General features: G+C 45.3%; 1 protein-coding gene across 7 annotated transcripts in view; it reads right to left on the bottom strand.

Annotated features, from left to right (window-relative positions):
- The window catches only part of LOC150047545 (dystonin-like), a 287,691-nt gene that overhangs the window by 104,357 nt on the left and 168,599 nt on the right, over positions 1-14,735 (bottom strand). For 4 of the 7 annotated variants that reach the window (XM_090355456.1, XM_090355457.1, XM_090355458.1 and 1 more), the window contains 3 exons: positions 14,003-14,131; positions 12,008-12,096; positions 10,589-10,724 (listed from right to left, as the gene is read on the bottom strand). In XM_090355456.1, the coding sequence (XP_090211582.1) occupies positions 10,589-10,724; positions 12,008-12,096; positions 14,003-14,131 (354 nt within the window). Of the gene's footprint in view, positions 1-984; positions 1,215-2,460; positions 2,615-3,242; positions 3,459-3,853; positions 4,004-4,125; positions 9,451-10,588; positions 10,725-12,007; positions 12,097-14,002; positions 14,132-14,735 lie in introns of all 7 variants that reach the window. The other 3 variants (XM_090355460.1, XM_090355461.1, XM_090355462.1) reach the window with 1 other exon arrangement.

Genomic DNA, 14,735 nt, shown 5'->3' with positions numbered 1-14,735 from the left:
GCAGAGATCAAGTGAGAGGAGCTGCAAGCCCTCCCCACGTGCACGCAGAGGTCCTGTGAGAGGAGCTGCAAGCCCTCCCCACGTGCACGCAGAGGTCCTGTGAGAGGAGCTGCTCTACAGAGCACAGGCCATGCACATGTGTGAGCTCAAACTTCTGATCGAGAGAAGAAACATTCCATTTTCTTAAGCTCTCCATATCTGCAGCACACACAACTAATTCTGCAAAGAACACCAAAAGAGAGTTAGCCACAGCTTGTCAGTCCACATACTCAACACATACATTTAGGTTATCAGGCTGGGGGGGGGGGGGGCTTGGGTGCTTGTAGAAATAACAAAAGAAACACTGCGTGCCACACTTGTGCCTAGTCACGATGTCTGGCTGCACTCTCATTCCCCTGCTCATTCTTTATCATCTATACAGTCATCAGATACCTTCTGGAAGATGAACTTAGCAAGTCAAAACTAATTACATTTTTCATTTTCCTTGTGTAGGTACACAGATTCTTCTCACCATGGTGGTGAGAAGATAGAGTTCGCCTTTACTGACGGCATATAAGATACTGATTTATATAAATCCTCACAGTAACATCAGATGAGCAAAGGTACTGTTTCCAGAAACCCTACCTACTCTGTTCCACGCTGAGGAAGGCAGCGGTGGGACTCTGAGCAGCTACACTTCATGGCCCCTGAGAAACAGACACAGGCCTCACTTCTGTCCTGGAAACTGTGGAGAGCATCCACATCTCACTTCACAGGGTGGAAATCAAGGCCCTCACTTACAATCACTGCAAGTAGGGAGCCAAGGAAATGGAAGGACACTGAATCAGAGCATCTTTACACAAAGCAATACCGCCACACACTGTGGGATCCATCACTACTCTGTCTCCTGCATGTCTGCCTGTCCAGAAAACCTTCTTGTCACACTAGAGTCGCTGCAGTGAGAAACTGATGACAGAGAACTGCAGCTCATGGAGGGGAGCAAACCTTCTGGCTGTCACGGTCCTGCGCTAGCTGCAGCTCAGTCTCCAGACTTTCCATCTGGGCTCCTATGGACTCCTGCGCATGGAGAAAGCACTTCTGGGTGGCATTCAGGAGCCTCAGCAGCTGCCTGCTCTGGTCAGGGGACAGGTCCTGGGCACGTTCAGAGAGGAAGGACTGGACATCAAAGGCTGCTGCCTCCAGCTGTGCTTTGGTATGTTCCAGGTCTTTCATTACTGTCTGTGAACAGTCATCAATCAAGATGTAGGTGTGAGAAAGTTGGCAATCACACATCTTATGCTTACAAATTAAAAAAAAGTCCTCTACCAACGTTTAATGGTTAATAAAATTCATCAGCAATATATTTATTAATTAGTAATCATAAATAATTTAAATATGATAATATATCAAAAGAAACCCCTCCCGCCAAGAGTGAGTCTCTGTTTGCCTCACACCCCACACTCAGATTGCACCTCTGACTGGAGGAAGATCCAGCTTAGGATCCTCCTTTATCATCATGGAAGGAGACGCTAACATTTACAACATTCATTTAAGCAAGCTAAGACAGAGCAGGACTACGGGGAAACTGGATATGAACTAAGGAGGCCAGAATTTCCTTTATGCCTCAATGCACATGTTCAAACTAAGAACTTGGAATGAAATTAATGCCAAAATCTATTACAAATGCTCCGTAAAATGTTCTCTTTTTTTCTGGGGTGGGGGGGAGTCCTGAGGATTGCATTCTGGGCCTAGGCACTCACCCTGAACTTCTGTTTTTACTCAAGGCAAGCCCTCTACCACTTGAGCCATAGCACCACTTCTGGATTTGTGAGTAGTTTATTGGAGATGAGTCACAGATTTTTCTTTCCAGGCTGGCTTTGAACTATGATCCTCAGATCTCAGCCTTCTGACTACTAGGATTATAGGCATGAGTAATCGCTCAATGTTACATGTTTTTGTGGGATTACTTTACAGCTATGATTATTTATGTGACTAATGCAAAAATAAGCATGTAAATATAAAATGAACAGGTCAGTACAAGTGTCTGAGACATTTGGGACAGACTTGCAATTGCTTCAGTGAGACTATGATTATTTTATAGTTGTGTCAACTCCAAACAGTATCTCTTAGAGACAGAGAAAGGACATAACATTTTATAGCCACTGGAAAGCAATACTTGGTTCTAATTTTTTTTTTTTCGGTCATAAGGCTTGAACTCTGGGCCTGGGTGCAGGTCTGGACTCATCAGGTCAAGGCTATTACCCTATCCCTTGAACCACAGCCCTACTTCCTGTTTCCTAGTAGTTAAGTGGAGATAAGAGTCTCACGGTCGTTAGTGCCCGGGCTGGCTTTGAACTGAGATCCTCAGATCTCAGCCGCCTAAGTAGGCAGGATTACAGGCGTGAGCCACCTCATCTTGCTCTAATTCATTTTTAAACCCACAGGTTTTGTAATAATACTTGGTCATATTCATTTTGATACTTGCCTTCAGGAATTCCAAACTTTTCTTCCCATGTTCAGCATCCGGGGCATCCACAGTCCTGACAGCCTCCACCGAGTTGCCTGTCTCTGACACCCAGTCTGAGAAGAACTGGAGTTTATGCAGGAAGTCTTCATGGGAAATAGCTAGTTTGGACTAGAAAATAAAATTGTGTTCATGTCTGTCCACAAACTTTCAAAGTCCTACTGTATCAGGGAGCAGATACCTAAATAGGCTCACAACTGCAGTTTCAGCCCAGCAACTAAATTTACTGACCAGCATGTTCTGGGTTATGTACGTGTTAGAAAGACTTCTTTTTCTTTCTCGGTGTCTGTCTTCCTTCCTGCCCCTGCTCCTCTGTGAGGGACTTAAGAACAATGTTGGTTCCAAGAAGGGTCGCCACACTGCACCCCTCATCCCACTGACCACAGCGGTGAAGGGAGGTTCAGGTCAGTCAGTGAGGAACAGAACCCTACTGAGCAACATGCTCACCTGGGGAGGTCAGCTGTCTCACGGCCACATGTTCACGCCCCAGCTGCCACACTCCACAAAAACCCACCCACCCTGGAGACAAAGACTTGACAGCAGTAATATGGAACTTGATAAAATTAATGAACGTTTCCTTCTCTCCTTCTTACTTATGAATTGGCACTGGATTTAGGGACCACATTTCCAGTATTACCACAAGTAGCGACAAAGGCTTAATGTTATAAAAATTAACTTCATCTTATGACTAAACTCTTAAAACACCTAAATTTTATTCCAAATGTGCCCCTATGCCTACCATTTCAGATTCCATTGCACGCACGATGTGTCCTCTTCTTTCTGAGCATGCACTGCTGAGGGAAGCGAAGGCAGCCTGCAGCCTGTGGTGGCTGGTACTCAATTCCTCACAACGTCTTCTGGGAAAGTCATGCGGAAGAGACTTCAAGAACTCTTCCGCCAACTTCAAATCTTTTCTTAAAATCAAAGCAATCGGAGCCAACCCCAATTCAAATGTCTGCAAAGAAACACAGTCCAGACCACTTTCTATTTAGTGGGAGAAAATGTAAGTATAAAACAAACGTAAAGTGCTCTGTCTTTTCCAAATCCATAACTACCCCTGGCCCTGCTCGGTCCGCAGCTGAGTGTAGACACTGTGGGAGGAGCAGGGCCCTCCACGGGGACTGTGGGACCCCAGTCTCTGCCACTCATCTGCCACAGGTAAGTGATTCTGTCTACCACTACATTGTGCTGTGTTGCCACAGCTCTAAGAACAAGGAGGGGGGCACAGAATTATGGACTGGAACCTCCAAAATGGTAAGTCTACATAAACCTTGGATCTTTATAACCTGATTGTCACAGGAACCCCCTGCATTAAAGGAGATCTGGCAGACACAGCAGCAAAACTCTTACCTCCAGCTGTTGAAGCAGAACCTTTAAAGCTTCTAGATTGCTATCCACAGACTCTTGGTGGTCTAGTGGGGGGTTCAAATCTTGAAGCAAAGCCAGGTACTCATTCATTTTTTCAGTGTGCTGCACACATTGTTGCAACTCACTGGAAAACTAAAAAACAAATTTGGATGTCATAATTCAGTAGCCTCTATAAAACATTTCATGGGATTTTATGGGATTATCCCTAGTATTTCATACAGGTACTTCTAGACAAAGGAGGAAAGTCAACTCACCCTTTCCATTGCGCTATCTCGAGAAGGTCTTTCATTCAATCCAGGAACACATCCCAAATGGGCTGGCAAGCCATCACGTGACCCCTCCAGCCTCTTATCTCTCAACAACACTGAGGTCCACACAGGAGACCTGGACGGTATGTTCAAGTTTTCATCTTTGCTTTCTAGGCTAGCGGGAACATGTGGCTCTCCTCCCCCCACTGCAGAGGGAGGGTGTGCTTTCTGACTCAAGTCTCCTCGCCTGTCCCCTTTCACTGGGTGCCCATCAGCAAGCAGCCTGCAGAAAAGGCTTCCGAGTTCCAGGGGAAGCCCTCTAGGCAGATCCGCTTGGCTCTCCAGATCCCAATCTGCTGGGGCGATTTCTCTCATCAGCTCAAAGGCTCCAATAATTTTCTGATTATGCTGGTCTTGTCTCAGGACATCAAGGAGAAGTTCAAACGTCAGGCGTGTAATGCAGAAAGCATCATCAGTGCCCTCTGCCCGAGGTTCCAGTGAGGAGCGCTCGGGAGAGCCGGGGGAGTCCAGGACTGCACAGTTGACAGGCGCACCAGACACATCATTTACCCACTGGGATGAGACAACACTTTGAATCAAGTTCTGAATTAAAACCTCAGCATCCACACAAGCTGAAATGCCTTCTGTATCTTGGGGATTTCTACGATCTGGGGTCAGCCCGCTTTTCAACATACTCTTTACTTTTTCCATGAGCACCTCCGACAATTGAGCAATCGGAGGTTCCCTTTCCTGAGCTCCTGGAGACAAGGGGAGTTCTTTCAGGAGCCTTAGATCAGCTCTTTCTTTCTTACAGTTAGTTTCCATGGAACAGCCACCCATGTCCAAAATGTTCTTGGAGTCATTTGTCACTCCTTTCGGGCAGAACTCTGACTGCACACCACCAGTATTTCTCCCGAGGGGTGGAGTCGGAAGTGTGGCTTCCTCACTTTCTGGAGTGACCCGGGGCATCTCTGTTCCTCCTTGGGAGAATCCTTCTTCAGCACAAAGAGAGCTGTGCTGGGCCGGCTCACTTACAGCCCAGTGGTCTTGTGGAAGGGCTGACTTCTCTTCTGCATTATGGAAATCTCCTTTCTCAGGACAGCTGGCTTCTGAAGTGTGGCCTGGGATATCTTTGTTTAGTTTCGGTCCAACTTGTGCTTCTACATTTCTAGCACAATGTTTTAAAGGCAAGGAGAGCTCAAGCTCTTCCTTGGGTCCTTCGGTGAAGGAATCTCTCTCAGCACCATTATTCCCTTTAGACACTGCAGTGTCTGAAGCACGGCCATGGTTGACCACTGTGGAAGCTGAGGTGTCAAGTATCTCCTCAAGGTTCACGGACTGCACAGGACTTTTACTCGTCATCGTCTGTACGTGCCTTGCTTCATCTTTGACAGTTGTATTTATTGCTTTAAGACTCCCTTTCTGATTAAATGCCTCAACGTTTGTGACATGTGGAAATGAAAATTGACTCTCAACTGAATCAAGACTCCCCCTTATGCTTTCATTTGGTGAAAGTTCAGGGTCTTTTTCTTCATCTTCTGGCTCTTCCAGCAATTTTCCTCCACCTCTGCCTGTTGACTGAACTGGTGTTTCCTCTTCCGTTAGCACGCCTCCCTGCAGAACTGGACCTCTTCTGCTTCCTTGGAGCTCTCTGGTACTGTCAGGGGCTGTGGACGGCAACTGGCTTCCTTCATCAGGTGTTCCTACCCACTCAGCCTCAAAACATGTTGCCTTCTTTCGATACGGATCACCTTTCAGACAGTGGGCAGTTTCTGGTCTTTCTATCAACTTGCCATTTATGTGCATCTGATTGTTAGCTAACTCACAGGCTGAACTGGTAGTATGTAACACACCTGCAGGGCTAACAGGCTTTTCTGATGGAGTGCCTTCAGTGACCAGCTGCAGTCCATCTTGAAGTGCCATCTCTTGGCTCAGCAGTTTGTCTTTTGCTTTCCCAGCAGCCTCGGTTTTATGTTCCAGGAGGCTGTCTGTTTCTGTAGGTAAGCTACCTGTACTCGTCGCTTCTTGCTGCAGAGCACTTACACTCTGCAGTTCCACGGAAAAACTGTAATTGTGCATTTTATCCAGAATCATTTTGTTGGCACTTTGATCTCCTTTTATAGCAGTGGCACACAAGTGAATAGTACTTTCAGCTTCATCCAGTGACATGGACTCTCCAGGCTGACCTCGGACGGCTCCTCCTCCATCACCCCCACCATCGTCATAGTACTCCTCCTCATCTTCCTGACCATCCCCGCCACATCCGCAGTCCTCGTAACTTTCTTCACTTTGCGCAGAATCTAAATGATCTGCATCAGACTGCGATGCTGGCCCACTTTCATCCTCTCCTTCTCCCTCGCTCCAGCTAGCAGGGTCCTCCCACTGTAACGAAGCACCAGCATTCTCTATCCTTCCGGTAATTTCATACCCCACCAAGGAACCAGACTCCTGACCTTCCCAGTCCCTGCCATCTTCCTGGTCTGACATGGCTTCCACGTAGAATATGTTCACCTCATCTGAGCCACCTCTGTCATCAGCACCGACTCCACCTTTCCCGCTACTGAAGAGACCCTGAGGACACTGAGCATCAACCCTCACACTTAAGCTTTCACCTCGTCCCCCCAGGGGAGCCGCAGAGCCATCGCTGTCTTCGGAGTCACAGAAAGCATCTCCAGGAGGAGAGGTCTCATCGCTCTCCTCTAACAGTGCGTCGCAGTCCTCGGGCTGCAAACCGTCACCGTCATCACCTTCAAGAAGCAGAGAATCATGGTCATCATCCTCACACAAGGGGGTGTCATAGAAACCTTCGCTGTCTGTGTCTGTCCCCGTCTCACTCCGCTGCTCATCCAGCAGGGAGGTTTCATAATCCCCCGCGCTGATGGGTTCTTCATGCAATGGCATGACAGAAATGTGAGATGCCTTGGCATTATCCAAATCACACTGCAGAGCTACGGCCCAGGACGACGCCACTTCCGGGTCCGGTTGCTTTTCTCTGTATTTCTCCTGAGAAGGATTAGGAAGATGTCCACTCTCGTCCACAGTACCTGACATGTGTTTGTTTAAAGGTTTTTCTTCAGAGTGACTTCCCTGGCTGATGTTAATTGCCGCAATTCCCAGGAACTGGTCTTGAAAATGTGCTCCCATTCTTTCGTCTGCTAACATGTGCTTGTCACTGAACAACGTAGAGGCTTCACATCTGTTTCCCTTGTTCTCTGGGGTGTGCTCAGCATGGAAATCTCCATGACCGTGCCGCAGTTTATCATGACTGAGCAAGGCACTCAGCCTTGGAGAATAGTCAAAGACAGGTGACTTCATGCCTTTCGCATCCTCATTCACTTTCTCAGTCAGCCCACAGAGTCCATGAATCTTTGATTTCACAATAGGATTTGTTATCAAATCACCTACAATGTCAGAATGACCACAGCAATCTCCATGCTCCTTTGTTTCAAGATGACGCTGGTTTTCACAGGTTTTAGGTCTGTCTTCGGGGTGATGTCTAAGTTTGCCCCTTTCTTCAAGTTCTGTCAGTGGTAGATAGGACACAGGACTGGGGACACCCACACCAGCTGAATTATTAACTTTCTGCTTGGCTGCTACAGTATTTTCCAGGTTTTCTAACTGACACATTTTCGGGCAGCTAAGATCATTTCCCATTCCCCCCAGCTCTTCCTTCATAGCGTACTTCCAGGTCTCACAAGTCTCCTGATGGTCAAGGCCTCCGCAGTGACATGCATCAACACCTGGTACTGAGGCTGAACACTCGACCTTTTCTTTATTTGGAAACTTAAGAAATTCACGAGGGCAAGTCGAGGCTTCTAGCCTTCTATTCGCTCGCGCACCTTCCTCTGACGCTGTGCTGCAGTCCTCTAGCATGGCATCCACAGCCAAGTCCGACTGTGCGCTGCAGCCCTGCAGCAGCATGCTCACAGCCTCATCCAAGTCTCCGTCATACAACAAGAGCCTCTGTCCTGTGTTTGCATCCATGTAGCTATTAATCATCAAGTAAGACAGGAATAACTTCCTGGTTTGTTCTGAGCTCTGAGGAGCCTCTGGCTCTTTGTCATCAAAAGCATCCTCTTCTTGCCTGCAATCATGAACTGTAGATGGATGGAATTTACAAAAAGAGAGCCATCTTCTAGTGTTTTTACAGGCTTCTAAATCTCCTAAGTCTGGCATTTTATCTGGTAGTATCATGTCCTTTAAGATGGATGCTATATTCTCATCTATAATTCCTAGCTGCCTGGCAACATCCAAGCCAATGACCTGAGAGCTTTCTGGGATATAAAGGGCAGCTATTTTCTGCCTGCCATTCAGGATTTTGTAGGCCAGCTCATTTGTGATCAAGTTTTGATGCAAAGAAGATGACGTGGGGAAGATTTCACCAGAGTGGGGCCAAATGAGCCCAACAAAGCCTCGCTGAGCCTCCAGGACCAAGAGAGCACTGCTGGAAGTGATGAGGTCGCACTGGACGGCCTCGTCCACCGTCAGGCGCTTGGCGGGATTCGCGCAGACGATCCCACCTGTCTGAACCTGGTAAGCAAGAAGGCTGTGGGCTGTGTCTCTGTCCATTACCCCTGCGGCCATTGCTTCTTCCACAGTCATTTTTTGGCCAGAATTACAATCAACCAGACCACCAGACAGAAGCTGTGCGCCTAGTAACCTGAACATGGTCTCTCTGTCTATGAGACCTTCATGGGCTGCTCTCAAAACGCTCAGGCTTCTCCCACATTTTAGTGTTATTCTCCCCCCTTCTTGAGGTCTCACAGGAAGAAGCCACATCCTAGTGTCTTCCTGTAAGATACTTCTTTGTACCATATCCATTAATGATACCTTCTCAGCGGTGCACGGATCAATAAGATCTTTGCACACATGTTGCCTTTCCAACACTTTGGAAAATAGTGCTGAGGAGATAAAATTCTGCTGGAAAGCCTTCTGTAGAGTCCACTGTTCCCCTGTGGCTGGAGCGACCAGAACGCCCGAGACAAGAAGAATCTCCAGAACTTTAATGGCCATGGCTTCTGACAGCAGGCCCTGAGCCAGGGCATCTACTACAGGGATGGTGCTGGATGGCACCACAGAAATAATCTGCTTGGCTCTATTTACATCTTCAAGTTGGCACAGGAATTGGTCATCAATAAGGCCACGACTTTTGGCATCATGGAGGTCAAAGCATGTTCCTAATTCTGGTGAAATCAAGCCAGAAATCATTAGCTGTGTCTCAAGCAACCTGACCCCCGTGCCAAAATCAATGAGGCCCCTCAGAACGGCCTGGAACACTGAGAGGACTTCTCCAGTTGTCTGGTCAATGGTGCCCGCAATCACTCTACCCAGCTGAAAGGAAAACACAAAGGTTAGGTCAAGTCTGCTCCTCAACAGTGGGGGAAATGTCATGCAATTTCTCTTGTTTCATCATGAAAGTCCTCTACTTACCAAGGCACAGCAATGCTGAGAATGTTAGGAGCTCACACGCACAGTGATCTATGTCAGTGATCTACTCAACAGAAGTGGTAAAGCTTTGAAACAACATGCATCTGTGAAGTGAAAACTTAACACGTGTATATTAACCAGGTTAGTGAGGACGTGGCAGAGCAGACGATGATGGAGGAAACGACACATACCCAGAAGGCAAATCATGCTTCCTGCATTAGAGAAGTCAGAGTTGAGTGGCGTGAAGGAATGCCAGCCTACCCCAGGCTATCCATGTTTACAGCATACAGACTTCAGCAAGGACAGTCCTAAACTAAGGAGCCAGAAAGTTGTTTCACACCCACAGACTGTGTGGAAGTACTCCTGAGACTCATAGAATTAAGTAGGATAGAAAGATTTTTTTTTTGGAAGTCTGCAGGTGGGCATGTTGATATGCATCGCAATTTTTTTTTAATTCAGAAGAAACCACATTTTCAGTAATTTCTGTTATATTCTAAACTGCACCAGAATATTGTCACTGTAATGTAAGACTTCACATCCCTCAAGTAAGAAGGGAATAATGCCATTGCTAATCACTTTCATGAGTATCTCAAGGGTCAAACAAACTCCACAGCACATCAAGAATGCTGCCATCTTTACAAATATTCCTTAAGATAGGGTCTTACTATGTAGCCCAGGCTGGCCTCAAACTTACAGTCTCCTGTGTGCCAGACAGGCGCATACCACCATGCCTGGCCTGCAGGATCTTTTATAACTTGCTTTATAATAATATACCCAAAATACAGAAGTAGAAAATGGCTTTGAGAGAAGTGTTAGAAAAATGAATGGTTCTTTCCTTTCACCATGCAAGGCAGAGATTAAGATGTCACAGAAACTGAGGTAAGTGGAAATTGCACTTCATAAACAACACTAAACTCGCCCAATAAACTCCATCCATATTTTAGCTATGTATAAAATTCAAAGTGATTTCTTTATCATTGCCACGGAGTCTTCATCATGAAGTCAAGACTTGAAACAGGTTCATTTTCATCACTGCTATTACCTTCTCATCAACCTTCACATCTCCTGAGGTGTCTGATTCTTGCAGCTGCTTCAGAGACTCACTGCATAATAAATTACAACCTTCTTGAAGAGTTTTCACTTGTTTTTCCAACTCATTTCTTTCTTCTTCTGTCATCCTAAAATAACACCAGATCTCAAGTTCATTGACATCAAATGCGCTTAAACCTTCCATGAATGCATTGCTGAGGCCCTGGCATGACTGGCTATGAAAATGAAGCATTTCCCAAAACATCTACAGGTCTTTCCTTGCCTGAAAGAGAGACTGAAGAAAGGGATGCAAAGTAATTTATCAGCACCTCTAGTAATTTCTAGATCATAACTGCTGTTATTGTTGTTAGAAGGACCACGATGCCAGTCCCAACACGAAAAGGGGCAGCAGGCACCTATCTCAAGACAGAACTTGGTAACTCAAGAGTGAGGAAATTAACGTAGTTTTCGAAGGCACAATATGAAGTCTTTCTAGAATAATCTTAGAACATTTGCAAGTGACAGAGACAAAAGATAATCTTTCTCCTGAGTTGGCCAAAACAGATGCAGCATCTAACAGCAAAATACAGGCAAGATTCTGGGACACTGTGTGAAGAACATGAAGGACACATCATTCACATCTATTTTCTAATAGGTCTCCTTGGAATACCACTTAGAATTTCCTACCACTTACTAGCTACTCATCTTTCACTTCTCTTAAGTCTGGTTTTTTTTTTATTGTACTAGAAAAGAATAATGGATACATTTCAGAGTAGTTAAGGCTACAAGAGAAAATTCAATTGATAAGTTTATTTTCTATGTGAAGATAAAGTTAATTGTGATTCGTTTCAATTGTAAAATCTTAGAAGTGGCGCTGTGGCTCAAGTGGTAGAACACTAGCCTTGAGCTGAAGAGCTCAGGGACAGCGCCTAGGCCCAGAGTTCAAGCCCCACAACCAACAAAAAACAAAAATGAAAAGAAATTTTTTTTAAATCTCAAAATTTGATGCTTTTTGCACTGCTGAAATATTTTTATTGCTACTTTTTATTACATTCTTATATATTTTAGTCTTCTATATACATTTCATACTTTTTTTTCATTTTGTTTTATTATCGAGGTAATGTATAGAGGGGATAGAGTTACATTCGCCAGTAGGTGCATTACTTCTCACACACTGATACCCCTTCTTATGTTTTTTTCTCCATTTCCCTCCCCCACTCACTCTGAATATTTCTTGCAATTTTATTATTACTAATTGTATAAAAAAGCTAAAATTCCTTAAGTTGGATTATAAGCACAATGCATCCTTTTCAACTCCTCTCAATTTTCTCAGTAGCTCCTCTCAAGTTATGGATTTCACTTTGTACACTGCTGAATATTCCTAAGAGGATGTCCTTACTCTGAATAAAAGAGTGAATTAAAATCAACATACTTTTCTCCATGTTTAGCCAGAAAGATCTGCATGGTTTGAAGTGTTTCAGATAACTGTTCCTTCTTGGTTGCTATTTCCTCACTGGAAATCTGCAAGGAAAAGAAGGCACATTCACACTCTCCCCCTCAGAAGGACCAGACAGCAGTACTTTAAAAATACGTTGTTATGAATAGGTCTACTTTCTGGATGACCCAAATCAAGTTTGGTAAAGGCCTGGAGAAGGGTCTCTATTTAGATGCACAAAAAGGAAAGCACTTCTGTCTTTAATGCCATCATCTTCATGAGGGAATAGTAACACAACACCATATAGTTCTTGAATGTGTTTCAATTCTACTACAGAAAAAAGGTGGTAGAGAGGTCATCACCAGCCAGAGGTGCTCTTTTGTATCTCAGTGCTCAGAGGCATAGAAACCTTCCTTCCCTCAAATCGCTCTCCTTTCCAAAACCTGACACATGGAAGCCTAATCATTAGGAATTACTGCTAATGTTAAGCCTCCCCCATACAAAAGTTGCTGTGGCCATCACAGGAAAGCAAAGTGCTCCTCATCCCTCTTTGTATCACTTCTCAAGCCTTCATCCAGAACTGTCGTTCTTCTACATGAAGAGAGACACAGCAGGCCAAGGGAGACCTATGACCATTCCTGCGCTGTCACTCCATCTAAGAAAATACTTTGCATGCCCACAGGCACCTTTAAGGGACATGGAAGGCAAGGCCATCAACTTCCTTTCCCAGAGAGATCCCATGTGGCGAGAGACATGTGAAGGCTGTGGTCTGCATTCAGGATCTACCTCCCTCACGTGTGCTAGGGCAACGTATGACCCGGTAATGTTGGGAAAGCAGCCAGAGTGTGATGATGTCGTTGGTTTATAATCCAAGTGATGGGAGGGGGATTCCAGGGGAATCTCTGCTAGGCCTCACACGTCTGCCTTGTCTTCTTACTTGAAAAAGGGGAAGGAGAGATGATGGCATTTTAAGTTGAATATTCGTACCAAATTGCCTTGAAGGTGTTCTTTTTTTTTTTTTTAATTTAATACACCAATGTAAATGCTTTCTGACTTCTCATTTCTTCCCTGTTACAGACAGGACTTACACTATTGTAAGACTTCTCCAGACAAGGCAGACTGTCTTTCAGCAGGGCAGAATAAGACAACACTGTGTCCTCCTTTTTCTAGTCATGTCAAGGAAAAGCTGGAAGAGGGATTAAGTCCTGAGACTAAATGACAAGTCCCGCCACTTCCACATCACAAGGGCAGGTGGACAGTGTAGGGAATGAATCTCTTGAGGAAAAGCTTTTTGGTTCAGGGCATAGGAGTCCCACCTTCTCTAGTAGCACTGCTGGAACTACACCTGACTACCGATGCCCGACGGCTGTGACACACATGACGCAGAGCACTGAGGGGCCAGGGCTGCACCAACCCAACTTCGTGCTGTGGCTGGGGCCGAAAGGCCAGCTAGGGACTAAAACCTCATTGGGGTAAGGTAAGGAATCTACAGACTCCGGTGATGCACTGCAAACACTTCCTAATAACATGGAAGATTTGGAAAAACACAAGTCCGTACTTCAAAGCGTTCCTATCCTAGATGGTATTCTCTTTGTAAAGTGTGCCTGCTGCTGTAAAGAAGAGAGGCGTGTTAACACGGAGCAGATGAAGGCCTGGGTTACAATGGACTCCCCACGTCAGGAGAAAGGGCCTGGATTATAATGGATTCTGCTGTCTCTATGGGGCAGGAGGCCTGGGGTCTTCCTTCCATTGCTGGGTGAGGGGGCAGAGCACCATAAACCTAGTACCTTGATACACTAGCGGGTGATACAAAGGAATGCGGTTTGGCCTTTGCAATCAGAGACACGCACTAACTGGTGCTCCTTGGACAAGTGATGTTCGCTACCATGGAGTGTAAAACTACGGGAAATGAAGGTAAATAATTAAACACAGTGTTTAGGTGCAAGAATCAGTCAAGAATTGTATACACTAAGCACGATCCTACGTGAATACCTTCTGCTTAGAGAAGAGAGGTTTCCCAGCCTTCTCTCCACTCCTCAAGGTCTTGTTCATGTTTGATACCCATTTCTGCAATTCTTTGGCTTTTTCAACATGTTCTTTCTTTTCTTCTTCCAGAGACTTCTGATGGTTGTGAGTGGTAAAAAAAAAAAATAAATAAATAAAAAAAAAAAAATAAAATTCCAGTAAACAACTAAGCTATAAAACTAACATCTCCACCGAAAACAAGAATGTAAAAATGCTTTCTATTCCACACAGGTTACTGAGATATTTTATTTATTCACCTAATCCAAGTTTACTATGTCACACAGCAGATGTACTTGTAAAATGTTTATGATGCAAAGAAACGGTAGCAAAATTCTGTCACTGATCCAGCCTCCCAGCTGTTTGATCAACAGGACAAGCTCACACAGCCACTTTATTCAGGAAGCTCAGTCCTCAAACCACTGCCTTTGTATTAGCATTACAAATGAAGGTATGAGACAATGGACACGCAAGAAAAATGCACAGAATGAGGAACTACCCTCCACCCAGGGCACATCACAGGCTGGATTTAATTCCAAAGTGTAGAAGTGGGAGATTGAGGTGAATAGTTTAATGTGTAAAGGAGGCTGGTAAATACAAGAAACCTCTAGGCCGCGGAGGCCAGCAACAACACTGCAGCCTGGGACTCTGCGGGGGAAGGTACATCCTCTCTCTGACACCAGTTGCTTGGTGACGAGCTCCA

The sequence above is a fragment of the Megascapheus bottae genome, chromosome 22 (genome assembly GCF_031878675.1).
Source record: "Megascapheus bottae isolate mThoBot1 chromosome 22, mThoBot2.hap1, whole genome shotgun sequence".
NCBI classification, from domain to species: domain Eukaryota; kingdom Metazoa; phylum Chordata; class Mammalia; order Rodentia; family Geomyidae; genus Megascapheus; species Megascapheus bottae.
The sequence above is the reverse complement of the archived record's forward strand: the minus strand, read 5'-3'. Positions and strand labels throughout refer to the sequence as shown.